This window comes from Marmota monax, unplaced genomic scaffold (assembly GCF_021218885.2).
Source record: "Marmota monax isolate L192 unplaced genomic scaffold, Marmota_monax_Labrador192_F-V1.1 WCK01_AAM20220418_F8-fsc00271, whole genome shotgun sequence".
Lineage (NCBI taxonomy): Eukaryota > Metazoa > Chordata > Mammalia > Rodentia > Sciuridae > Marmota > Marmota monax.
In genome coordinates this window covers 863,209-891,054 of record NW_026694659.1, presented here as the reverse complement: position 1 = coordinate 891,054, position 27,846 = coordinate 863,209, and the positions used below count along the sequence as shown (strand labels likewise).

General features: G+C 43.5%; 1 protein-coding gene across 1 annotated transcript in view; it reads left to right on the top strand.

The window, feature by feature from the left end:
* Nucleotides 1-27,386, top strand: part of Gpr45 (G protein-coupled receptor 45) — a 95,544-nt gene extending 68,158 nt beyond the window's left edge. Inside the window, exon 2 of the mRNA XM_046423296.2 lies at nucleotides 25,788-27,386. Within this exon, the coding sequence (XP_046279252.1) occupies nucleotides 26,044-27,162 (1,119 nt within the window). The 5' untranslated portion in view covers nucleotides 25,788-26,043 and the 3' untranslated portion in view covers nucleotides 27,163-27,386. The remainder of the gene's footprint in view (nucleotides 1-25,787) is intronic.
* The last annotated feature ends 460 nt before the right edge of the window (nucleotides 27,387-27,846 follow it).

The following is a 27,846-nucleotide window of genomic DNA, read 5'->3' as shown; positions in this document are numbered from 1 at the left end:
GATTTCCTGTGTGGTGAGGTGCCTGTGTTCTGGGGAGGACGGAGGCTGTCACACCCTAGGTGTCCCTCGGCCCAGGGATGAAAGGGCAGGCAGTGTTAGAGTCACACCATCAAGGACCCTCCTGCAACCTCCCGACCCTGGGCAGGCAAGTTATGCAATCTCTCCAACCCTGAACTCTGGGTTTGGGGTGAAAGCTAAATTAGACGGATAACCGCACGACTGTCCGACGTCAGCAGCAGCTTCATCTCGGACTGAGCATCCCGAGCCCCCCTGTCCTCCTCTAGGGTCCCCTTCCAGTTCTCTGCTACCAGAATGCAGCCAGGCGTTGCTTAGTACTAGGGACAGATTCGGAGAAATGCACCCCTAGGTGTGAACATCACAGACCATCCTCACCTGCACCTGTGTGACGTCACCACTGCGCTGGTCTCACCCATTGCTCCAGTCTACAAACCTGTGCCCCCCGTTACTGCCCCAGACACTGAGGGGACTGCGATACAGTGGTAGGTATTGGTGGTTTAAACACATCGAAACGTAGAAAAGGTGCAGTAAAAAGAAATTCTAAAGATTAAAAAATAAAAGAAGAAGAAGTCCCCCTGAATAGGAGACTTACCATGCGTGGGGCTTGCAGGGCTGGAGGCTACTCTGGATGTGGGAGCGGTGTGCATATGAAGGCCCCGGACATTACACAGCCCTGCTTCAGACTTCCCGAACACTGGACACCTAGGCTGCCCTAAACTTACGCAAAACATTTTTCCTTCTATAAAAATAAATTAACCCTAGCTTACAACTATTTTTACTTAAAGAACTTTTTAATTTTTAAAATTTTGACTCTTTTGTAATAACATTTAGCTTAAAACACATATTTGCATAGCTGTCCCAAAAGGTTCACTTTCTTTGTATCCATATTTCATAAGCTTTTCTCTGTTTCCTTCCTTCCTTCCTTCCTTCCTTCCTTCCTTCCTTCCTCCCTCCCTCCCTCCCTTCCTCCCTCTCTCTCTCTCTCTCTCTCTCTCTTTCTTTCTTTCTTTCGGGGGGGAGGGTTACCAGGGATTGAACTCAGGGGCACTCAACCACTGAGCCACATCCCCAGCCCTATTTTGTATTTTATTTATAGACAGGGTCTCACTGAGTGGCTTTGCACTTCACTTTTGCTGAGGCTGGAACTTTCGATCCTCCTCCCTCAGCCTCCTGAGCCACTGGGATTACGGGTGTGCACTACAGCACCCAGCCTTTTTTTAAATTTTTTGCTTCTTAAACTTTTTTGCTAAAAACTAAAACATAGACATACATATTGTTCTGGTCTTACATAAGGTCAGTCAACAGTTTTGCTGTCTTCCACCTCCACATCTTGTCCCACTGGAAGATCCTCAGGAAATACAGTGCATGGTTCTGTGACCTCTGTGTAACAAGGACTCCTTCTGGAACCCTCCTGAGGGGCCTGCCTGAGGCTGTTTTATGTGTTATTATTCTACTTAATAATATGTAGAAGGAGCATACTCAGGAAATACATATATTAGCACCATAGTTGTTTATCATTATTATCAAGCATTATGTGCTGTAATCATTGTATGTGCCATACTTTTACATGATGGTCAGCACAGTAGATTTGTTTACACCACTATCACCAAAGACATGTAAGCAATGTGACATTATATGGTTGTGATGTCACTAGGCAATAGGAATTTTCCACTCCATCATAATCTTATGGTACCAACATCATATGTGTGGCCCCATATTGACTGAAACATCCTTGCACAGAGCACAATTGTATAACTATGTGCCAAGAGAAACCAATGTACCTTTAGACGGGACCTAGGGTAGTCAAGTTCATGGAGACAAAAGAGAATGGTCATTGCTAGAGCTGAAGGAGGGAGAGATGGGGGATTGTTTAATGGGTACAGAGTTTCTGTTTTGCAAGATGAAAAAGTTCTGAGATTGTGTTCTCAACAACGTAAATGTAGTTAATGCTACTGACAGTAACTTGCAAATTGCTAAGATGAACATCTCTTATCTGGGACCACATGTGTTTCAGGTATTTTGGGTTTTGGAATATTTGCATAAAACATAATGAGGTATCGGGGACAGGCTACACACATAAACATGAAATTCATTTCTGTTCCATATACACTTTATAGATGATTTTAACAATTCTGTGTATGAAACTAAGTGCAGAATTTTTCCACTTGTGTCATATCTGTGCTTGAAACTTTTCAGCTCTTAGAGCATTTCAGATTTTGGATGATCATATTTGGGGTGTTCAACCTCTATTTAATGGCCAACGCATGGGGACACTTTATGCTTTCTGGTTATAATTTCCAAAGCTCTTTCATATAGCCATCATCTCACAACCCTGGGAGATGGGTGTCGCTCCCCTTCATCTTACCGGTGGGCAGAGTTGCATCTTGGGCAGAGAGCTTCCTCTGCCCCTGCCAATCAGCTCTCACTCTGGGAGCCGGGGCTCCCACTCTGTCTTCAGGCTCCCCTCGGCCACACTCAGGCCCCACTGACGTCATGGAAGCCACAGCCAGGTACATGGATGAGCACATTCCTGGCACAGTGAAAATATTTCTTTTAATAAAATCTTGTATATTTACAAAATTGTAAGTGTGATTCCAAGTCTTCTACATCCCGTTAAACAGACATTCTTACAATTAAGAAAACATAAAACTTCGCTTTATCCCTCTGCCTCCAACCAGCCTGTCCCATCTCTCCTAGGCCCTCTCTCCGTCCCTCTCTCTCTGACTTCTTCTTTCCCACTTCTAGCACCGTGACTTGCATCTTCCTGTTTTTAAATGTGAGCTTTATTACTATTCAGGTGTGGTGAGGCCAAGAGACAAAGAGGTGACTGCCATTGAAAAGACAGTTTGTTACTTCTTGTTTCCAAGAGGAGGAACACACTGTGCATGCAGGGCTACACAGGCAGAACCTGTGTTATGGTTTCTGGGAAAAGAAAGGCAAACTTAGGCTTGGTGAAGTTGAGTAATTCCAGCAGACTCTAGGGTATAAGGGCTGTCCTGGGTTGTCTGGTTCCTTGAAGTGATTAGGGCAGGTGGATTGGCCGTCCCTGGGAGGGGAGGTCTCCTCATGGTCAGTAAGGGCCCAGATTCCACAGCACCAAGAAGACAGGAAAAGAGAAATACAATTAACAATCCTCCCACCCTCCCCACTGCCCTGAGTCTCCTCTGATGCAGGCAAACATTGCTTCTTAACCTGCAATCTCACAGTTTTCTTCCAAGGCTTCACCTTATTTGATATCCTCTATCACAGGGATCTCATCCCTAGTTTCCCATGGAAATTGCAAGACAGGATGCAAAGGTCCAGATGCCTAGACCTTACTGCTGACCAATTATGTCACTTAGAAGACAGGCACAAGAACCAGGTGGCTTTACCATCTGATGATCAAAGTGCAGCCAGTGCTGAACTTCACCCTGTCTTCATTCCAAGAATCTTTCCTCTGCATGAATTTTTCTCCTCCCAGTTTTGCCTCCTTCCCCATCACTTGGGCTTCTCCTTCTTAGAAGTGGGAAGTCCCCACTAGCACAGGATAAAGATTGGTGAAGTGAAGGGGACTCTAGATAATAGTGCAAGATGGGAGGTCTCTGTCATCAGCACACTTTGGAATTGTGTCAGTCAGTTTTCCATTACTACAACAAATACTTGAGATGATCATGTTATAAAGAAAAAAGGTTTATTTTGGCTTATTGTATTAGAGGTTCCATTCCATGATTGGTTAGCCCTGCTGCCTTTGGAGGGCAGGCATACCTCCAATGACTTGAAGACCTCCCAGTAAGTCCCACCCCCTTAAAGTGCCACAACCTTCTAATAGTGGCACCCTGGGGCTCAAGCCTTTAGCTCGTGGGATTTGGGGGAACATTTAGGATCCAAACTATAGCAAGAATCACTTGGGTTGTGGGTGGAAGCGCAGCCCCCCAGAACCTACCCCCATGGTGCTGATCTGGTAAGAATCTGTTCTTAAAAAGCACCCAATTTATGTCATGCTACCCCAATTCTGTGGCATGCTTTCTTCCTTATTGAATCAGGCTACTGCAAGCAATGAAATGTTTTGCTTTAAAACTTTATGAAATAAAAAATAATAAATGCTTCTCAGCAACTGTGGAGAACATGGAAATGAGTTCTCAAACAAGCAACTCTACATTTCAAGACATATTCTTAAGATGGTCTATTTCGTTTTATTTTATTTTATTTAACTGTATAATTTTTTTGTGATGCTGAGGCTTGTGAACCTAGGGTCTTGCTGGGCAAATGTTCTACCACTGATCTGTCTGTTGGCCCCAAGGTAGTTCTATTTCTAAATGTTTATTTGCTCTTCTTTTCCTTCTTTTATGAAATGCTTTTCAATGTATTTTTTTCATCCATGGTTACATCAATCAGAATTAAAATAGCTTTCAAAAGTTTGGAAACTAGATCCACTTCAAATCATACTTAGATCTAAAAGCTTCTATTTTCTATCTGGGAAACATTCTAGGAAAAAGCTAATATGTGCTCTCTTTTTAAATATCATATTTTATCTCCCAGGCAATGAAATCCTTGTCATTAATTGAGAGGGAAGAGCAGGAAAGAGAACAAGACAGAAAGAGAGAGAGAGAGAGAGAGAGAGAGAGAGAGAGAGAGAGAGAGAGGTGGGGGATGAAAGGAAGGGAAAACTTCTTTTAGGAAATAAATTCCAAGGTATCATTGTGCTGTTAATTAATAGTAATTTTCTCCAAATGTTAATACTCTAAATCGGGGAGCTGTTGATTCTTTCTTCTATATTATTATGAATTATCTGTTGCCAAAATTAGGGTTTTTCAAATTCATTTGGGCTCTTTCCAGTTCACAGAACTCACAAGCACTGATTTGTGATATTTATTTCAAGATCATTCTCAGTAACTGTTCTTAGAAAAAAGAGAAACAATATCTAATAAGACCGGGAAGTTTTTGTTCAGATTATTCTGCAAGTTAGGGGTCGGGAGAGCCTGGAAATGATCTTGGAGCTCTGGTGGGCTGTAAGGATGCCAAGCAGGTCTCCAGTGGTTTTGCCCTGCTGGCCTGGTCTAGGGAAGGATCTGGGAATGGACAGACCAACTTGTTCCCATTGGTGCTGAGAACCTGCTGTGCTCAGCCCAAGGGACTCTAGGGAAAGTTGGAGAGTGTCCACCCCCACAAAAGTCACATCCACTGGGAACCTTAAAATGGAACCTTACTTAGAAATAGGGTCTTTATAAATGTCCTCAGGTTAAGATGAAGCCAGCCTAGACTAGGGTGGACCCTGAATCCAGTGACCAGTGTCCTTATAAGGAAAGGAGAGGACAGACAGACAGAGATAGTAGGCAGAGGCGGGGACTGGAGAGACTTGTCTGTAGGCCAAGGGGATCCTAGGGATTGCCAGCAGCCATCGGAAGCCTGAGGAGGCGAGGAAGAATTGTGCCCCAGGGCTCCAGGCAAAAGCACACCCCCTCTGACGCCCTGAGGCTAGATTTCTCACCTCCAGACCCTGAGAGAATGAACTACTTTTCAAGCCAGTGGCAGCCCTAGGAAAGGAACAGATTCCCAAAGGCCAAAAAGTGTGCGGTGTGAGCTGGTCCTCAGGTCAGATCAAGAGTCCTTGCAAGACAAAGAGCTCAGGGAACTACGGAGTCTGGGAGGAGGAGGAAAGGGAAATAATAATAGTGGTGGCACTCTCTTATGCACCTTACAGAGTACATTATTTAATCTACTCCTCATGACCACTGGGTAGAGAACATTACTGTCTTTATTTTAGACACTAGGAAAATGGGATTGCACTGGCTACAGGCTTTCTCCTGGTCACATAGCTTGTAAGAATCAATTCTGAGCCCTCCAATCAGCACTAACTGGATTTAGATGACCATTTAAGGAGGAAGGGTCACTGGCTGTCACAGGGGACCTCTAGGAAGGACCCAGGACATCTCTAGCTGAGATGCACTGGTTAGTCAAGAAGAACGGAGGACCATGTGGCTATTTTACCCTTCTACTTCCTTTCATGAGCAAACACCCATATTTCACCTTCTCCATTGACCCAACAGGAGCACTTTCTATTTAAAATGATGGTATTTTAGTCATCTGACACTTGATGAAATTGCCAAAAATATATGTTGGCGAAGAGATAGTCTTTTTGACAACTAGTGCTTGGAAAGCTGGATAGTGGAGATCCCTCTCCCTCGCTCTGCACAAAAATCAAGTCGAAACAGATCAAAGATGTAGGAATCAGACCAGAAATCTTGCAACTACTAGAAGAAAACTCCGTCTCTGGGTGCTGGCCCTCACTTCCTGAACAAGATCCCCAAAGTGCAAGAAAGACAATGAAGAGTCAATAAGTGGACGGCCCTCAAACTGAAAGGGTTCTGCACGTCTGAGGAAACAATTAAGAGCCTGAAGAGAGAGCCTACAGGATGGGAGGGAATCTTCCCAACGGCGTCTCTGACATGGGATTAATATCTGGAATATACAAAGGACTGAGGAAAAAAAACACCCCAAAATAACCAAATCAATAAGTGGATAAAAGAACTAAACTTACATTTCACAGAAGAAGAAACACAAATGGCCAAGAAATATATGAGAACATTTTCAACATCTCTAGCAATCAGGGAAATGCAAACCAAAACTACACTAAGAGTTCATCTCTGTCCAACTAGAATGTCAACTATCAGAACACAATAATAAATTTTGGTGAGAATGTAACAGAAAAGGTACCCTCGTACACTGTTGATGGGACTGCAGACGAGCACGTCCACTCTGGAAAGCAGTGTGGAGATTCCTCAAAGAAGGAATGGAACCACCCTATGGCCCAGATATCCCACTCCTTAGAATTTATCCAGAAGAACTAGTATCAGCACACTATAGCAAGGCAGCACCTCAATACTTTCAGCAGCACAATTCACAATAGCCAAAGTATGGAATCAACTCAGGAGCCCATCAATCCATGAATGGATAAAGAAATTGTGGTACATGTACACGATTTTCCTCAGTCATAAAGAAGAATGAAATGATGGCATTTGCTGGTAAATGGATGGAAATGGAGAATATCATGCTAAGTGAAATAAACCAGTCTCAGAAAAATCAAGCGTGGGATGTTTTCTCTCACACGTGGAAGCTAGAGCCGTATAAAAGAGCAGGGGGGATAGGATAGCACAAAATATAGGGACAATCAGAGTAGAAGAAGGTGGTTAAGAGGGAGGATGGGAACGGAGAAGAAATGCAGAATGAATTCTTAAAAATCATGCTATGTGCATAATATCAATGTACCACAGGGAATTTTACCCTTATGTATAAGTAGAAAGAATCAAAAATATATAAAAAGACGAACAAAAGAAAAATCAGTGGAGAAAGGAGGTGGGGAGGCAGGAGAGAGAAAAGAGGGAACATGAAATGAAATTGAATTCTATGCAATACAAATTTGTTAAGATGAACCCAACTACTATGTATAACTATGATGCTCTAATAAAAAAATAATTAAATGATGGCTGTTCAAACAGTGAGGATGGAATCAACTGATCTTGGACAAAAGAGGAAAAGCAACACGATAGAGACCTAAGAGTCTTTTTAACAGATTGTGCTGAGGCAAGTGGACATCCAAGTGCAAAAAAATAAAAAATAAAAAATAATCTAGGCACAGGCCTTATATCCTTCACAAAAATTAACTCAAAATAAATCACAGGCCTACATGTCAAATGCAAAGCAATAAAACTCCTAGAAGATTGGAAAGACATTTCAAGTAGTTTTAGGTTTGATGATAACGTTTTAGATATAATGCCAAAGGCATGTCCCATGAAAGGAAGAATTGATTAGAAGAACTTCATTAAAATTAAAAAAAAAAAATACCTGGTGTTTGAAAGCCACTGTCAAGAGAATGAAAAGATAAACCACAGAATGGGAGAAAACCTGTGAAAGACACATCTACGTAAAGACTTGTACCCAAAATACACCACCAGTAAGAAAGTGAACAACCTGATCAAAACTTGGGCAAAAGACCTGAAAGAAGATACATAGATGGCAATCAAGCACGTGAAAATCCGGTTCACCAGCATATGTAATTAGGGATACCACGACGTGTCTATTAGAATGTCCCCGATCCACTGACAACACCAAACAGAAACTGCTGGGAGGAAAGCAAAATGGTACAGACCCCTGGGAAGACAGTTCAGTGGTTTCTAACAAAACTGATCAGACTTTTACCAGCTCTCCAGCAATTGTGTTCCTTTGTATTTACCCCAAATAGTGAAGATGTATGTTCACCCAAAAACTTGTATGAGAATGTTTATGGCAAATTGTTTCAGTCAGTTTTTTTCGCTGCTGTGACTAAAAGACTTGATCAGAACAATCATAGAGGAGGAAATTTTATTTGAGGGCTCATGATTTCAGAGGTCTCCATCCATAGACAGCTGGCTCCATCCCTTAGGGCTGCAGGTGAGGCTTAACATCATGGAAGAAGAGTGTGATGGAGGGAAGCAGCTCACACGATGATCAGGCAGCAAAGGGAGACCCACTCACCAGATACAAATATATACCCCAAAGCTACGCCCCCAGTGACCACCTCCTCCAGCCACACCCCACCTGCTTTCAGTTACCACTCTCTTAATCTCTATCAGGGCAGTAATCCACTGACTGATTTAAGACTCTCACAACCCAATCATTTCTCTTCTAAACCTTCTTGCATTGTCTCACACATGAACTTTTGGGGGACACCTCACATCCAAACCATAACACAACTTTATTCATAATTGCTAAAACTTGGAAGCAATCAAGATGTCTTTCTGACTCCATCCAGGATGCTATAACAAAACGCCACAGACGCGGTAGCTCATAAACAACAGAAATTCATTTCTTGTAGTTCTGGAGGCTAGAAAGATCAAGATCAAGGGTTTGGTATCTGGGGAGGGCCCACTTTCAGGCTCATTGAGCACACCTTCTCACTCATGTCCGTACAGGGTGGAAGGGTTGGGGACCCCTCTCTGAGGTCTCTTTTGAACGACTGCTAATCCCATTTCTGAGAGCTCCTCCCCCATGACCTCCTCACCCCCAAAAGGCCTCTCCTCCTCCTACTGTCATCTTGGGTTAGGATTTTGACATAAGGTTTTGGGAGGATACAAACTTTTAGATCATATCGGTGTCCTCAGTAGGTGAATTGGTGAATACACCACGATTCATCCAAACAACGGAATATTATTTGGTACTATCAAGCCACGAAAAGACAAGAAAAAATATACACACTTAAGAAAAGTCTTAAGTTCATTTCACTAAATGAAAGAAGACGTTCCGAAAAGGCTACATGCTATATGATTCCCACCATATGACATTCTAAAAAGGGTAAATCTATGGAGACAATCAAAAGATCAGTGAGTGCCAGGGGCTGGGGTCGGGGGAGAATCAAATAGGCAGTGTAGAGGAATTTCACAGGAATGAAGTATTTGCTATAACATTGAAATGCTGGAAATTGTACATTTGTCAACCACAATGAGCCAAAAGTGATTGTGATGTTTCCAAGTAGTTTCGTGGATTGCGACAACTGAATCACACCTGTCAGAGGTATTGATAATGGAGGAGGCTGCGGAAGAGGGGGTAGCAGGTAGTTGGGAGATCTTTGTACTCACCTCTCAATTTCACTGTGAACCTCAAAGTGGTCTAAAAAGTCAAGTCTTAGGAAAAATGGTGATGGGTGCACAGTAGAACTGGGTAGGCCAGTCCGAGTGCAGGCAGGATCATGAGATTCCCCCATTTCAACCCTTGATAGCTTCTCATTCTTTCAGGAGTCTATCTTTGCATCTGGAGGCAGACTGTGCCTCCAGAGTCTTGCCTTCCACTTCTTTCATTTTCTCTTTCCATCCATTGCCAGTCTAGAGAGTTGGGGCACTAAGAATCCTCAGGGAGCAGATTCCGGGCAGCCCAACTGGGGATGTTGACCCAGTGCCATGGGTTTCAAGTCATCTTCATGCAACTCATCCACATCCATATGACATTCTGAAAAGGGAGAGACCCAGGCAAGATTATAAATTCCTAGAAGGAAGAGCTCATCATTGGGTCCCTTATGCCTGCCCTGTGGTAATTGCTCAGTAAACATGAGTCAAGGAAATGAATAGATTGATTTCTTATGAAGGGTCTTAAAAACTTGGGATTTTAAATCCAAGTTCTTTTTGTTTTCTGACATGACAAAAATGAAAATAGTGCAGTGAAATCATTTCCTCAAAAGGGGTTTGCCACTCCTTGAAATTCTGGATATCTACTTTTGTCAGCTGAAGGGTTCTGAAACCTCCGTTAGAGCAGAATCATAAAAGTCCATCTTGGAGGATCTTAACAACAGTGGCTCAGGGGAGGATTTCTGGCTTCAGTATGAAATGCTTTGTGACCTCTTTGTGGCACCAGTAATGAGATCATACACCAGATACCACACATTTCAAATGGACATGACTAAAGAGCAAAAAGCTCATGAAGAACTCGGGACCCCACCCCTGAGGATCCACGTACCCACAGCTGGTTCCAACAGCCCCCAAAGACAGCGTGCTCTATACCCAGGATGGAACTTGCCATCTGCCCTGACAAAGAATCGCAGGGTACCTTTCAGGATATTTAATCTTTCCAACAGCCCTACTACGGGGTGAGTTCTCCAATCCCATTTACAGAAGAAGAAACTGATGCTAAATAGTCAGGAACTTGTCCCAGATTTCAGGGCTAAGAAGCACAGCCAGCATCATAGTCTAAATCCAAGTTCACGTCTTGGAGCTTACTTATTTGCCAGTTCTTCTCTGCCTCTGTATTTCATCCACTTATCATGAGTCTATGGCTAGTGGATGGTACTTCAGTGACTACATGGGCAAATGAGTTAAGCTTTCCCCATACATCTTATTAATTCAGAATCATGAATGTCAGCACGAACCAAGGCACAAGGACTGAAATGACTTACATGATTAGTCATCTTTCTTAGGAAAGGGTCACAGATAGGGATGGGGAGTGGAAGGAGCTGCTAGAATTTCAGGGCCCTCCATTAGAATTGTCAAGTTCTTGGGTTCTATTAGAAATACTATGTGGAAAATAAATCTTAAACACTAATAAACAATTTAACTAGTTGACTGCAAACAGACATTAGGGATCTCTGGGGGTGACAGAAATGTTCTCATAGTGGATTGTAATAACACCTGCATAACATTTTATACGGACTAAAAATCATTGAATTGTCATTTACAAAGGGACTATATTATGATATGCAAATTATGACTCAATAAAGCTATTAAAAACCTTAAAATATCATCAGAAACAATTTTAACAGCATATATAAACTGTATCTGTCTTCTTTATGTTACAAATGAAAAGGTGTATTTTTCACCTGACTTAGGTGAATTTTTTGTTTGGTTGGTTGTTTTTCTTTCCTCCAGAATTAGGTCATAAAATGTTAGGACAAACTGCAAAAAGTATATATTTTTTTAAGTTTGAAGATAATATTTAAGGAAGCCAGGTAAAATGGAAGGAGACTGCTGCAGACATGAACTTGTAGAAGTCCAAGGTGTTGGCGCTGGGTTTTCCTCCATTGTGAGCTGCAGCTATCTCGGGAGCCCCTTGGCCAGACTACTTGGGTCACGTGCTATACCTGGAGAAATGCACATTGGCAGATCTTACTTTTTGTAGCATCTTGAAAATGTGCTAATTGTCTCAGATTTTGTTAAAATATCAAGGCGTATCCATTTTAAACGAGTACCATATGCTTTGTGCCTTGGAGCAAATTCTTTATATGTGGTTCTGAGATTTTCTTAGAGACAACACTTCTAAATTATTTGAGCAAAGGGGTGAAAAAGTTGGCTTTTAATAGTGCACAACAATGCAAATAGCATTCTCTAGGATCCACTTGGAAACCTAAGTGAGTCAGAGAGTTTGGCCTCTCCTGATGAAAAATGGTAACAGACAGACACATAAAAACAGGTGTTTTAAGAATGTTCTGTGGCCCACTATTATGTACAATTACATCATTTTTTAAATATATAAAACAATGTCCTGTGGGTTACTCTGGACTTTCCACAGTTACTTAGGTAACTAATTGTTCTTTCTATAACTGGAGCAGGTATAGCCAGTCATTGGAGTCAAAACTTAAAAAACTGTAGGAACAAATTTGTTCATACAGTGAAACCCATGTGAGCTCTGAATGGGTGTCTTGGTTGAGACTTCCCCAGGCCAGAAGAAAGGACAGAGGAGTAACAGGGTAAAAAACCATATGACTTGATTCCTTATTCCTAAGTTTGTATTGTCTCCGGCAAATTGTTTAGTTGTGTTGATAGTTTCCTTATTTCATAGAAATAGTAATGCAGGGGGCTCCGTATCTGTACGTTTCACATCCTCAGATTCAACTTTCCATAGATTTGAAATATTGGAACAAAAAAAAAAAAGTCTGTCCAGAGCACGGGCAAATTTGTGTGTGTGTGTGTGTGTGTGTGTGTGTGAGAGAGAGAGAGAGAGAGAGAGAGAGAGAGAGAGAGAGAGAGAGACTATGCCCTAAACACTACAGTATAATACCTGTTTACCTAGCATTTACATTATATCTGGTATTATAAGCAATCTAGAGGTGATTTAAAGCATATTGGATGACATATGAAAGCTCTGTGCGAAGACTTTACAATTTACATCAGAGACTTGAGCCTCTGCAGATTTTGGCATCTGTGATCCTTCCTTCCTTCCTTCCTTCCTTCCTTCCTTCCTTCCCCAGGGATTGAAACCAGGGGCGCTTAGACACTGAGCCACATTTCCAGCCCCTTTTATGTTTTATTTTGAGACAGGGTCTCACTAAGTTGCCTAGGGTCTCACGAAGTTGCTGAGATTGGCTTTGAACTTGTGATCCTCCTGCCTCAGCCCTCTGAGTTCCTGGGATTAGGCGTGTGCACCACGAGGTTCAGCCCATAAGGGTTCTTGAACCCATCCTTAGGGATATTCAGGATGTCAGTAAATCATCAGATGGATGTGAAAACAACTAAGGTTGTTTTGAGGTTTTATTCAAGTACTAGATGTTCTCACCGTTTCTTTGGTCAGAGCAGAAGTTCACTGATAATTAAATTTTGTGTAAGTAGAAATCTGAATAAAATATTTCAGCTGGAATGAGTCTCCCCCATCCACAGTGGACCTAGAGCCACAGAAGGGTTACTTGGGGTGTCCAAGCCAGAAAATTGTATATTCAAGGGGGAAAAATACGTCACTGCTGCCCAAAGGCCCACATGTTGAAGGCTTTACTGGGAGGTGATGGAACCACTAAGAGGTGGGGCCTAGTGGAAGGATGTCAGGTCTTTGGGGGTGTGTCCTTGAGTGGAATTAGGGGACCCCAGCCCCTTTCTCTCTCTGCTTCTCAGATGACATGAGTTGAGCACCTTCCACCCCCTTGAGCACCCTACCGTAACATTGCTTTTCCAGAGGTTCAAAAACATCATGGTCAATGATCCATAGACTGAAACCCCCAAAACTATGGGCCTGAATAAACCTTCCCTCTTTTGAAGTTGATCTTATGAGGTATTTTGTCACAGTGATGGAAAATGGATCAACACAGGCTTATCCACATTTAATCAAGAAGAATCTGCAAGAACTCCTCCCCTGCTGCACAGAGGAAGATACTGGCCCAAGGGCAGCCCAGTCACCTGGAGCCTGCCCATGACACCAGTGGCCCCGAGACACTCCCACAATCCCCGCTCTCACTTCCCTCATTCATATCTTTATTGTAGAAAGATGTCACTGCTGCGGTTCCTTATTCATCTCTGACATAAAAGTCAGATGGGAATCCCCATTATGTCATTATCCATTATCCAAGTGACCTCTTTTTGCATCGCCCAGGTGTTAAAGCTACGGGTTTTGGAGTCAGACTACTTGGTTCTACTGCAGGATCCTACCATAGTGTCCCTCAGTATCCATAGGGGATTGGTTTCAAGACCCTCTTGGATACCAAAATCTGTAGCTACTCAAGTCTCTTATGTGAAATAGTATAGTATTTGTGCAGAACCTATTTACATCTTCCTGAATACTTTGAATCCTCTGTATATTACTTGTAATATTTAATGAAGCTTAAATGCTATGTAAGTACAGATATACATACTACATCATTCAGATAAGAATTACAAGAAGAAGGTCTTCCCATGCTCTGTACAGATGAATTTTTTTTTTTGTCAAATATTTTGAATCTCCTGTTGGTTGAATCCACAGATGCAGAATCTGTGTTCAGAGAGGGCCCCTGTATTCTGTAGGTAAAATAACTGCTCACCAGTGTCCTGATCTGGAAAAGTAGTCAATGTGAGAGTTAAATAAGAGAAGCTTTGTCTTTAGTTCTCACCACTAAGAACAGCCAACCTTGTGTGCATGTACGAATACATCACAATTAATTCCACTGTTATGTATAATCATAATGCACCAATATGTTTTTTAAAAAAATAAGTCCCCTTGGAGGACTTGTTAAGACATGGTTGCTGTCGACCTCCCCACCCTGCAGTTTCTGATCCATCAGGTGGTCCTGAAAACTTACCAAGTCCAAAGCGGTGCTCTTGCTGCAGGCCCAGTGACTGAACTTCAGAACTAGAAAACTATATAAAGGGCTTAGCTTGGCACAGAAGAAGCTCACAAGAAGTTTTAGACATTCCAAAGAAGAACGTACATTAAGTTTTTCTTTCTGAAAATCTTTCCCAATTCTCTTTTATTTGAAAAATTTCCCCCAAGAATCTCACTTGACTTGAAGAATAAAAAAATCCAATTCCTTTCAACTCACCTTTCTGGGAAGTTGAGACACATGGCACACCTGTTTCCAAGCACCACCACATGACATATTAAAATATATAAAATATAGATATAAATAATATAATAATATGTAAATAATGTAATATATAATAAACAATATATAATTTTTATGAATAAAATTATAAATATATAATATAAAATATGTAAACATATATTATGTATTAAAATATATATATTTCTAAATCTAATCATTAAAATGAAGCTGTATCTCTATGTCCTATAGGCCTAAATTTCTTCCAATGTTTGTGAAATCAGCTCCAAAAGATCCACATATACCACGGTGCAACATCTTTGAGTGTCTTCTTCATTCACCTGTGTGTGGTGGCTTCCCTCCAAGAACACAATTGCAATTCAGGGGCAGGAGACAGGCTCTGTAGCTCACAGCTGAGAAAGAGGATGGATATCCCCATGGCCACAGGTACAAAGCCATCTGGGAACAGGAAGGAGCCCAGAGTAGCCTTTGCTCAAGGTGCAGAGAAGGTGTCACTGAGAGGGGAGGAAGTAGCCTAAGAGGACAGGACGTGGGGCTTGAAGTTGGCTTTTGCATCATGGAGGAAGATTCATTCAGAAGCTGCAGCCTCTCTGGACTGGATGAGACCGGACACAGTGATCCAGTCCACTGCCTGCACTGGACCCGCCATGCGGCCTTTCTGTTTTGGAAGCACAGGGCGGGGGACAGGAAGCCTCCATGCAAACTTCACTTCAGGGCCTCCAGCCCAGCCTTGGGGAAGTCTCCCTTCTGCACACCGACACCGCACTGCTCTTCCGCACACTGAGTTCCCTCTTCCCCCGGTTTCAGTTTCCAGGGTGATGGGTCTTTTCACATGAGGAGAAAGGGAGAAAGACATTCCAAAATGTCCTTTTCTGGTGAACTGAAAGCCAAACATACTACCAGCTGCAGATGAGACTGGCTTCCTGCAACTAAAAGTTTGCAAAGCAGATGGCTGCACCCTGGCCTGCACTCCTCCCTGGCTCTGGGTTCATTATGAGGATGAGTCAGTCCATACAGAGGTGCCTTCTAGAGCCTCTGTTCCCCCTGTGCCCCCTGTCCCAGGAGCCTCCCCTGGGTCGCCATTCCACTTCTGTCCTCTCCACGTCTAGCAAGTCCCTCCTCTGCCTCACAGCCTGGCTTCCTCTCCCCAAGGAAGCCGGGCAGAATTTCTCCACTGTCTTGGAAACAGCAGTCTGGACAGGAGGCACTTGAGGATAAGGAAGCTCCCACTTCAGTGGAATGGGAATGAGACACTTCTCAGAGGCTGTGCCAAGTGCGACTTTGTTCTACTCATCTCTCTACTTTAGGACATGTTTAAAATTTATCATAACAAAAAGGAAAGGAAGGAAGGAAACTAACACAGAGAGAAAAGAAAGGATGGATGAGAAGGGAGAAAGGGAAGTGAAAAGGAAAGAGAGCAAAGAAAGAGGGGGAGGGGGAATAAAGGAAGGAGAGAAAGTCAGTTTGGGGCACTGCGTCCCTGGAGGCTCAATCTGAAGGCTGCCCTGACCCAGGATAGCACCTCCGGGTGCCACCTGGGGGTCCCACGTGAAGTTGTGTATTTAGGGAGTTCATTCTTGCAGATTATCAACCACGGAAGCTCAATTTTTAATTTAATTTAATTTTTATGGTTTTGGGGATCAGACTCAGAACCTCACAAAGCTACGCAGATGCTCTACCACTGAACCCACCCCAGCCCTGCAGCTCAAGTTTTGAAAGTCCAGTCTTCCCCTACCTGAAAAGGAGAGTAGAGCGTGTTCTCATTTCAAGATTGTCCCTGGGGCCAGGTTGGGTGGCACGAGGATCGTGAGTTCAAAGACAGCCTCAGCAATTTAGTGAGGTCCTAGGTAACTCAGGGAGACCTTATCTAAAAAAAAAAAAAAAAGAAAAAGGTGATATGTGGGGCTTGGGATGTGGCTCAGTGGTTAAGTGCCCCTAAGTTCAGTCCCTGGTACCACAAAATAAACAAACAAATAAATAAAATTGTTCCTTGGCCTGTGGGGTCTGGGAGTGAAGGTATTGTCTTTCTCTCCTCCAAGTTCATGAGTGTCGCAGATACAAGGTCACCCTCCACAAAGCCCCGATCCTAAGCACAGACCCCTTCCTCTCCAGAGTGCAGGGCCAGACACGTGGTTTCCAGTCTCAGATGGATGAACTACCTGGACCAGAGTTGAGCTTCCCTGGCTTCCTTTCCCGGTCTCGTTCTCCAGCCATGAAGACGAAGTAGTGATTGGCTCGGAAAGGAACGGCTCGCGGTGCGGACGGAGACAGCAGTGTGGACAGCTTTAGAAAACCATGCAGGACCGGGCGGCTTGGGAGGCTGAGGCAGGAGGATCCAAGTTCAAAGCCAGCCTCAGCAATTTAGTGAGACACTAAGTAACTCAGTGAGACCCTGTCTCTAAATAAAATTCAAAATAGGGCTGGGGATGGGGCTCAGTGGACGAGTGTCCCTGAGTTCAATTCCTGGTACCAAAAAAAAGGAGAGGAAGAAAAAAAAGAAAACCATGCAGGACGTTCAAAGCCCTGGTGGCCCCCGTTTCCTCTCTACTCATGGCTGAAAGCACCTCTTTCTTTGGGGGTGCACATGACTCATTAAGGACTTTGTCAAAGACCATCTACTCACACCATAGCAGAGCCAGCACACAGGTGGTCACTCCTTCTGGTTGATGGGCTATATTTTCCTTTAATATGATGATCTGTCTCTGACATCTGCACTACCTCCCAATTCCAGGGTGAGAACATTTGGGAAAGAACTCCAGCCATAGTCTCAAGATGGTTCAGTTGCCAGCTGGCTTCTTCCTTGGCTTATAATTCCCATCATGGCTTCTCAAAGTGAAAACCATCGGAGATGGTGAGCTCTGTTAGAGAACAACAGTGGAATATCGCCCGTTCACAAATGACATTTTCCTTTGATCTTTAATGTGCCCAAGTCCCTGATAATGAAAGCACAGTTGATTCAACTATTAACAGCAGGACCATGACCAAAACACTAAATTAAAATATCTAAGACCGGTCGGTGCCCAGAAGCCAAAACAATTTTAATCAGATTCAATTGGGAGACATTTTTAAAAAATTCTTGCACTATTTGTTCCTTTGGTTAAGCATGAAATCATTCTCTGTAATTATCCAAAAATCCAACCCTACAGCATCGACAGGACGGTAGGAGCATGGTTCACAGGCAGCAGGGTTGACAGGCACATAGGTATACAAGGTGTTTTCATTCAGGGTTCCTGATTCTGTGCTCCAAGAGTAGATTAATCCATAAGGGCTCCCTACGAGTGTGTCATGGATTCCTCCCTCAAGGAGTTTACAATTCAATGCAAGAGACAGAAACCCATGAACTCAAATCAATGAGAGACGTGGAATTAATTTACTAATGCCCTTCTTGGTACCAGGCATTGTCTGTGATATTTTACATCCCTGAGGGTAGATACATAATTATCTGTATTTCACAGATCTGAAATCTGAGGTGCAGATTGTGGTATGTTATTTTGGTTTAGCAAGAGAGATGTTTCCCACTTGTAAACTAATATACCAGATTGCTGATTTTACAGCTCAGTCTGATGATTTGAGGTACTGTACTCACCACGGAAAGTTGAAGCCATTCTGAGCGTATTTGACCAAACAAGTTCCTAGACCTAGAAGATTAAGAATTAGCTGGACCTAAATATCTTGGTAGCATCACCAAGAGTCTACAGGCTAGCTGGCCTGATCTGAGGCCTTTTGACTTTCTACATTGATTACTTCCCCTTCAATTTGAAATACCTAGAACATTGACCATAATGATCTCAGAAAAAGAAATTCCTTGTATGCACAAAAGTAGAGTATTAAAAAGTAGAAAGCAGCTAGCTAAGGTCTTCTAACAAGGAAAAGCAGGAGCTAAATATGTCCTTTTTGTATACCTGGGAGATTGTCAGAGGACGGATTTTCCCATGATTCATATACATTCACGAGCCACTTAGTGACATGTTGATCAGCGACAGATCACATGTACAACAGTAGTCCCATAAGATGCTCTCACCTAGTACATCGTAGCCATCTCAGTTTGTGCAAGTCTATCCTATAATACTCACACAACAGCAAAAATGACCAACACATTTCTCAGAACCCCTCCTTGCCCTTAAGTGACATGTGACTGTATTTTGGTTTTGGGAGAGAAGGCAGGGGAGTAAGGAAACCATTCTAGTTTCCTTTCCCTGCTGTCCCCCTTGAACCATGGCCTAGGGCAGGAGTCTCCAGTTGGTCAGGTGTCCTTTGTCTCATCTTTTTTTTTTTTTTGGTTTGGAACTGGGGATTGAACTTAAGGGCTCTTGTCTACTGAGCCACATCCTCAGCCCTATTTTGTATTTTATTAAGACAGGGTCTCACTGAGTTGCTTAGCACCTCGCTTTTGCTGAGGCTGGCTCTGAACTCCCAATCCTCCTGCCTCAGCCTCCCAAACCACTGGGATTACGGGCTCACACCACCACGCCCAGCTCCTTTGGTGCATCTTGAGTTCTGGCCTGAGCCATCTCCAGCTGACATGCCTCTGTCACTCCCACCATGGCCCATGGAGATTTCCCAGGAGACGTTGTAGGGCCAAAAGCTGTCACCCACCCGTCTCCTGGCTTCATGGCCACTCTGTTCACCTTACACTTTCAACAACAATGTTCTTTTTACTGAAATTGCTATATATTTCTTTCTGAGAAGAAAAAAAATCTGGCCACCAAAAGAAAATTTAGTCAAATTGTTGACATGTTAGATACCTATGTTTTAAAATTTTATTATACTTCTAGGTAACTCTTAAACAAAGAACACGTCAAATAACACACTTTTAAACAGATTATTTTTAAAAAATAATTTTTAAACGGAAAATAACATATGTTTATTAGTTCTTCTTAGTTCTACATGATACAATCCATTTTGATAAAATTATACAAGCATGAATAAATCTCATTCTAATTAGAACCTATTATTAACAAATGAAAGCATCTTTTTTATTATTATTATTAATTTACTTTATTATTATTTATCATCATTGTTAACAAATCAAAAGCACCTTAATGACCTTTAATGATCTTTTTGTAAAGCTAAATGAAGCTTCCATCCTTGACTTGAAAATAAATGAGCAACTAGTGCATATGAACGGTTTTACTGTATGTCCCACACTTTGGATCCTTTCCCTTAAAGGCTTTTCACAATCACCCTCTCCACAAGTTCTTATCTTCTGTGGCTAACAGAAGATAAATAACAAAATTATCAGCTTATAGGAACTACTTCAGTCGAGGACCAGGCTTATATCCCAATTACACATGTAGCACTTCTTAAAGGTTGGCATAATCCTTATATACTTCGTGAAACACTTATTAATATTGGAAAACAGAGACCCACAAGATATTGTTTTGTTCTGTTGTTTTGTGGTGCTGATATTGAACCCAGGGCTCTGAGCTTACTAGGTTAAGGTTCTACCTCTCAACTACTCTCCTGCCCCTCAAACTGTATTTTTTTTTTTTTAGAATTTTAACATTTATTTATTTTTTTAGTTGTCGGCGGACACAACATCTTTGTTTGTATGTGGTGCTGAGGATCGAACCCGGGCCGCACGCATGCCAGGCGAGCGCGCTACCGCTTGAGCCACATCCCCAGCCCTCAAACTATATTTTTGAAAGGGGATTCATCCTGTGTGGAGTTCAGGCTGTTGCTATTTACCTCCCCTCTGCTGGACAAAAAAATAAAAAATAAAGGACTCTTTAGTAAGTGTATTAACCATACTGTGGATGGTAGTAGAGGTTTACAATGTGGACAGTGAGACCCTCAAGGAAAAATCTACTTTTCCTGGCACAGGGAAGACCCTAGCTTGAGAACTGGCTTCTCATCCATTCCAAGCAAATCCTGCCCTATATGAGGCGACCCACAGCCATGCCACACTGCCAGAGAACTTGTGGGAAAAATGACCCACGGCAGCTATCCAGCTCTTAGATGTGAAGCATGATCAACATCCATCACCAGCCAGATGAGTGGAGACAGCAGTCTTAAAGAGAAAGACAAAGGTAAATCAACTGACTCTAGAGGAACCAAGTGTGATTCATAAAACAGATGAGGACCTAAAATAACAACTTCAGAGAGTTTGACAGTGTAGGACATCTATGTGCAAAAAATGAAGTGCTATACAAAAGGCACAGAAAATAAGAATAATCTTAAATTTTAAAAAATGATTGCCAGAAAAAAATGATTGCCCAAATTAAGACATTAAATAGGACTAAATATAAGTGTTTTTTTTTTAATCCCCCAGAGTATAAGGACCCAAAACAAACACAAAAATTTTATTTTTAATTAAAGGAGAAGGAAAGAAACATTGAGGCCCAATGAGTGAGATTTAGTAGTATCTGTCCAGTCTCTGAGCCTTGCCCTGACAAGTATCAGTGGGGAGGAAACCACCCAAGATATGAAAAAAGAGACTTTTCCAGAGCCGAGCTTCACGTGGCTTTGGGTTTAAAAGACCCATTGAGCATCCAGCACAATAAAGGAGAAAGAACCCAAACCAAAGTACATCTCATACCAACATTTTCAGAAAGAAGGTATTATTGAATCATTCAGAGACAAAAATTAGTCACGTGAAAGGTAAAAGAATCAAATGCTCTTCAATCCTAATATGAGCAATGCTGAATTCGGGAAGGGACAATGCCTTCCAATTTCCAAGGGAGAATGCGTTCAGTCAGCCTCAATGCCATAGCCAAAGCACTAGTCCATGGTCAGGAAAAAGATTTTTTTCAGTGATCCAAAAACTTACAGCTTACCTCCTCTGAACCCTTTCTTAGCAAACAATTTAAAGGCATCGCCTAACACCTGTAATCCCAGCCGCTCAGGAGGCTGAAACAGGAGGATTGCGAGTTCAAAGCCTCAGCAAGGCAAGGCGCTAAGCAACTCCATGAGACCCTGTCTCTAAATAAAATATAAAAAAGGGCTGGGGATGTGGCTCAGTGGTTGAGTGCCCCTGGTTTCAATCCCTGGTACCAGAAAATAATCATAATCATAATCATAATCATAATGGCATTGGGTTTAAGCAAAACAAAAGGAAATCCAGCGGAAAGATAACACAGGGTTTAGGAACAAGTGAGTCCAGGGGATCCATGAAGAGCAGTGCTACATGGAGGCTGTGCTGCTACCCAGTGGGCAGACCAGCCGGGGAGCAGAGGCAGGGACTGCAGGAGGGACAGCCTTGGGGAGAAAGGACCATCTTCAGAGGGAAGGCACAATTGGAAACTCTACCTAAAGGCACATTATGCAGGGGGGAGGGGCAACCTAAGGAAAACACTGAGAGCTACGCCAGACAGTCGTGGATCACACGTGAAATAAAGTGGAATGTGTCAGCTGTCAGCATCAAAGCTAGTTGTAAGAAAATGGACCTCATTTGACCTTGGAGCTGGGCATGTGCTCCTTGTACAAATGGCTCCTTTAGAATCAGCATGTCAAAAGGGTCTGGAAGATAAAATGCCAACAGATAATCTGTCCAAAAACTGAACAATTATCACATTGTTATAAAAGTGTACGTATCTTTAATGGGTGTCAAATACTTGTTAATTTCTAAAAAAAAAATCATAGAAGATCTGGTTGTGGATGGACAGAATGTAAATGTTAATGTCCTTAACTAGGTAAGAGCATGCTGATGGCAGACTAGATGGGAAGGGGAGAGAGGATGTGGATCTGGAATGTCTCCCAAAGGCTCGTGTGTTGGAGGCTTGGTGTCCCCAGTGCAGGAATACTCAGAGGTGGGGTTTGAAGGAAGTGATTGTATCTCCAGGGTTCGTATCTCATCAGTGGATTGATCCATTGGTAGGTTCACAATTGAATGAACTATCGGAAGGTGGTGGAAATCTAGCTGGAGGAAGTGGGTCACTGGGGGCATGCTTAACCCCTTCCCCCCTTTCTCTGCTTCTCCACCACAATAAGGTGAACAACTTTGCCCTCACCCCCACCCTTCCTGCTGGGACATTCTGTCTCACCACAGGCCATAATCTGAAACCTCTGCCACTGAACACAGGTGATAAGGAGAAGGGGTACTGATTGTGTATCATATAGAATCGAGATGAAGGGATACTGTCCATATTTGATGGACTATGATACAGACGTTCAAGTATATCTTTGATAGTTAACAATGGTTCTCAAATGATTTAAAAAATAATCAGTGACCAGTCATTCAGAGGAAAACAGTGAGGTAGCAGAGAGTCCTTCCTATGGTGAGGCCAACAGCCAGTGTCCAAAGTGAAGAAATGAGATGTAACTAATCATCCAGCATTATGGGAGTGCCATCAGCAAGGCCCAGCAGTGGTGAATGCAGTTGTCTCTAACATGATGGAAGTGAGGGTAAGAGACTAGATAAAAACAAAAAGAAAAAAATGCATTAAAAATAGAGAAAGGATGGGGTAGGAAGGACAATAGAATGAATCTGACATTTTGATCCTATGATCATATAAGACTACAAAACCAGTATAATCGTAAATCATGTAAACCAGAAGAACAAGGAGTTATACTCCATTTATGTACAATGTGTCAAAATACATTCTATTGTCATGTGTAACTAATTAGAACAAAATAAACAATAAAATAAATTTTTTAAAAAACAGAGAAAGGATTAAATTACAAACTGTAATTGAAAACTTGCCAGCAATTGAGGAAGATTTCTGTGTCCCTTTTTACACACAGACACACTTGCACACTCACACACACAGGCACACACACACACACATACACACTTTTATCCACCTCCTAATATCTGCTCACTCTTATTAGTTTCCACTTCCTCCTGACTTCAGCTTGCCAGGCCCCCTTCCATGGTGCACCATGCAGACAGGGAAGAGGTGAGACCGCCATGCATACAGAGAGTTCATGAAGAGCAGTAAGGAAAGAGCAGACCCAGAGGGAGGCAGGAAATAGCTAGAGAACCTGGGTGAGGCCCAGGTTGTAGGGGGGCTGTCCCCGGGGGCTGAGGCCTTTGGAGAGGAATGAACCACCAACAACCATGCAGGAAGGAGCCAGGCTAGACAGACTTCCCCTCTTACCTCTCCTGTTCACGAGCCATGGGGCCAGCCTCCCAGTCAAGTGGAGAGGGGTCCAGGAGATTCGAAGGGATATGAGAGTATCCAGCCCATCCCAGAGCCTTGGCTTCTTCCTAAACATCCCGCTGTGATCTCCCTCTCGGCAGTGGTTTTAGTCTCAGTCTCTTGTGGTTCCTAGTTCAGATTTCCAGCCGAGTGACTGGTCGGGCAAGAGGTTAGCCTCCATGGGTCGGCTGCCTGGTGTCATCAACTATATAGGACATGGTTGGGGAGGAGGGGCATGGAAATGAATTTCAAAACACCCTGCTTCACTTGCTGGCTGGTCCAGTACACATGCAAATAACACATAAATTAAGCAGTTGTGGTTGTAATATTGTGATTGGTTTGTCTCAGGGCTCAAATGATAACAGTGCCATCTGCTGAGTACCTTCAACCATCCAGGTGTGGTGATGTCACTCTGATACACATAGCTACCCTGTACAAAGGCTGCTCTGTGTCCATAAGTAACTGATGAGAGAGTCCTGCAGCAGAGATTAATCTGAGCCAGAGGGATAGAAGAGGGAAGCTGGATTTCACCCAAGCCATCAATCTGTCTGAATGACATCCCTGCCTCAACTCAGAGGAAGAAAATATGTGCTGCTGAGGATCCAACCCAGGGCCTCCCACTTGCTGGGCGATCACTCTACCGCTGAGCCACAACCCCAGCCCATCATCATCTTTTTTAAGGGCTTATTTATTTTGGGGGAGAAATCCCTTCTCCATATCAGTGTTTCCAAGAGTAATACTACAGCAACATTATAGTTATCCAAAATATTATCATTAAGGGAAACTGAGTTAAGGTTATATGGATCTCACTACTTTCTTATAACTTCATGTGAATTTACACTTATCTCAAAATAAAGTTAAATAAATATACTTAAAATATTTAAGTAAAAACAAACAAAAACATATGCTTAAAACTTGTTAAGAGGTCCAGCAGCTCAGGAGGCTGAGGCAGGAGGATGGCAAGTTCAAAGCCAGTCTCAGTAGCTTAGTGAGGCTCTAAGCAACTTAGCGGGATCCTGTCTAAAATTAAAAAATAAAAAGGGCTGGGGACGTGGCTCAGTGGTTAAGCACCCCTGGGTTTAATCCCTGGTACCAAAACAAAAAGCTTGTCAAGAGGGTAGACTTTACATATTCTTATCATACCCATACAAGATAATAATGATAAACGGGGGGGGGGGGTGTTGGGAGGTGATGCATATGTTGATGGTCTTGGTGGTGGTGATGGCTTCACAGTGCCTATTTATCTCAGTGCTCATTGTGATACAAACTCTTGTGGCTCTTTATATGTCAATTATACCCCCAATAAAGTGGTTTTTTTTTTAAGTTAAGCAAATAGAATAGCAGCAGCATCAACTACCGCTCATTCATCTACTTAGCAGATATCTACTGGACACCTCCTGCTTGCCAGGTACTGTCCTCACTCCCCCAAGTATAGCTGGTTAGATTTTCCTGGGCTGCTTGACAAGACTCAGTGTTTGTGAATACCAAGTTTTGTCCTAAATGACATATAAATGAGTCATTCTTTCTCTCCCTTCTAGTGTCCCTTGGTATCCATCAGGGATTGCTTCCAAATTCCCTTTGGAGAGCAGAATCTACAGATGCCCAAGTCCCTTTTATAAAGTGACATAGTAATTGCATATAACCCATGTACATCCTTCCAAATATTTAACTCATCTTAAGATTGCTTCTAATATCTAATGTGATGTAAGTACTATATAAATAGTTATTATAGTATATTATTTAGAGAAAAAATGACAATTTGAAAAGTCTGTACAGGTTCAGTTCAGATGCACTGTTTTTTCCTGACCATTTCCTATCTTGGTTGGCTGAATCACAGATGTGAAACCCACCAAATATGTCCATTGGTACCTGCCAAATTTAAGCGAGTTCTCTATTTAGCACATGCTGGAAAAATCTAACTCACTTCTCTTTTGCACTCTTGCTTGCTCCAGGCTACAGGTAGTGTCCAAGGAGGAAGCTTGTGGATGCAATTAGTTGCCACAGAGATGATCGCGGTGTAATTGATGAATGGCAAATCATAACCAGAACACCCAAAGAAAAACCTTTCCCCCGGACCGTTTCAGCAACCTGGAGATGCACAGGTATTGAGGAAGAAGATGCAGCCAGTAGACAGAAAACGCAAGCCACCTGAGCGCTGAGGGGCACCCTTGCAGCCATTTCTGTCCATGCTCCAAGTTTCTCTCCACCATGTCCTGTAACAGCACATCCATGGAGACTTACGAACACCTGCGGCTGAACGCAAGCAACGCGTCGGATGCCGAGGCCACCCCGCTGTCCGCCCCGCTCAGGATATCGCTGGCAATCGTGATGATGCTGATGATTGTGGTTGGATGCCTGGGGAACACCGTGGTCTGCATCATCGTGTATCAGAGGCCTGCCATGCGCTCCGCCATCAACCTGTTGCTGGCCACACTGGCCTTCTCGGATATCATGCTGTCTTTATGCTGCATGCCCTTTACCGCTGTCACCCTCATCACCGTCCACTGGCACTTTGGGGACCATTTCTGCCGGCTCTCTGCGACGCTCTACTGGTTTTTTGTCCTAGAGGGCGTGGCCATCCTGCTCATCATTAGCGTGGACCGCTTTCTCATCATCGTCCAGCGGCAGGACAAGCTGAATCCACGCAGGGCCAAGGTGATCATCGCGGTCTCCTGGGTGCTGTCTTTCTGCATCTCGGTCCCCTTGTTCACGGGCCGGACGTTCGTGGAGGTGCCCGCGCGAGCTCCGCAGTGTGTGCTGGGCTACACCGAGTTCCCCGCTGACCGCGCCTACGTGGTGACGCTGGTGGTGGCCGTGTTTTTCGCGCCTTTCGGCGTCATGCTGTGCTCCTACCTGTGCATCCTCAACACGGTGCGGAAGAATGCTGTCCGCGTCCACAACCAGTCCGACAGCCTGGACCTGCGACAGCTGACCAGGGCTGGACTGAGGCGGCTCCAGCGGCAACAACAGGTCAGCGTGGACTTGAGCTTCAAAACCAAGGCCTTCACCACCATCCTGATCCTCTTCGTGGGCTTCTCCCTGTGCTGGCTGCCGCACTCCGTCTACAGCCTCCTCTCGGTGTTCAGCCGGCGTTTTTACTACAGCCCGTCCTTCTACACCACCAGCACCTGCATCCTGTGGCTCAGTTACCTCAAGTCCGTCTTTAACCCCATCGTGTACTGCTGGAGAATCAAAAAATTCCGGGAGGCCTGCTTAGAGTTGCTACCCCAAACTTTCCAAATCCTTCCCAAAGTGCCTGAGCGGATCCAAAGGAGAATCCAGCCTAGCAGAGTCTACGTGTTTAATGAAAACCAGTCTGCAGTGTAGCACAGCCGTGGGGAGCCAGGACCCGCACAGGTTCCGTCCAAGACCCAGTTCCGCTTCCTGGCATTTGAGTCCTCCTCCTTCGCTGGTGACCATTTAAGCACAAAGGCACTCATTTGTTGCCAGATGAGCTGCAGCTCCCAAATTTCAAATTTCAGCAAGGCGAGTTATTTTTGTTTCTCATGGTTGAAGAATCATACTGGTTCTGGTGGGAAGGGTGAGGTAGTCAAGGCAAATGGGGAGGGCGGGTAGTGTGGGAGTTGGGCAGGAAGTGAGAAGGGGGGCAGCAGAGGGAGCCAGGCAGGAGGAGGATCTGTCTGGGAGCTCAGTTCTGCTGTTTGAGCCCCCTGGACCCCTGCCTAAGAGCAACACCATCATGTCAGATTGTGGGGGGTGGCGTGAGAAGCCCAGGTAGGGGTCATTCCATGCATTACCATTCACTCCACTGAGGCCAGTGTTCTTCAGGGTTAGTTACCTTTGTGGGTGTAGGGAACCACAGGAGGCTCTTTGTGTTGTTCAGGTGTGCATTTTTGACCATGCCACATCATCCTTTCCAGAAAGAAATCGAAAAACACTGGGATGCAAAGGAAACCACATACACTCTTTGAGTTTCCTGGTATGACATGGAGGTTCTCAGCTCAGAGGATGCTCTTGGGCAGTTCTGTTGAAAGGAGACGCCCACCTGGG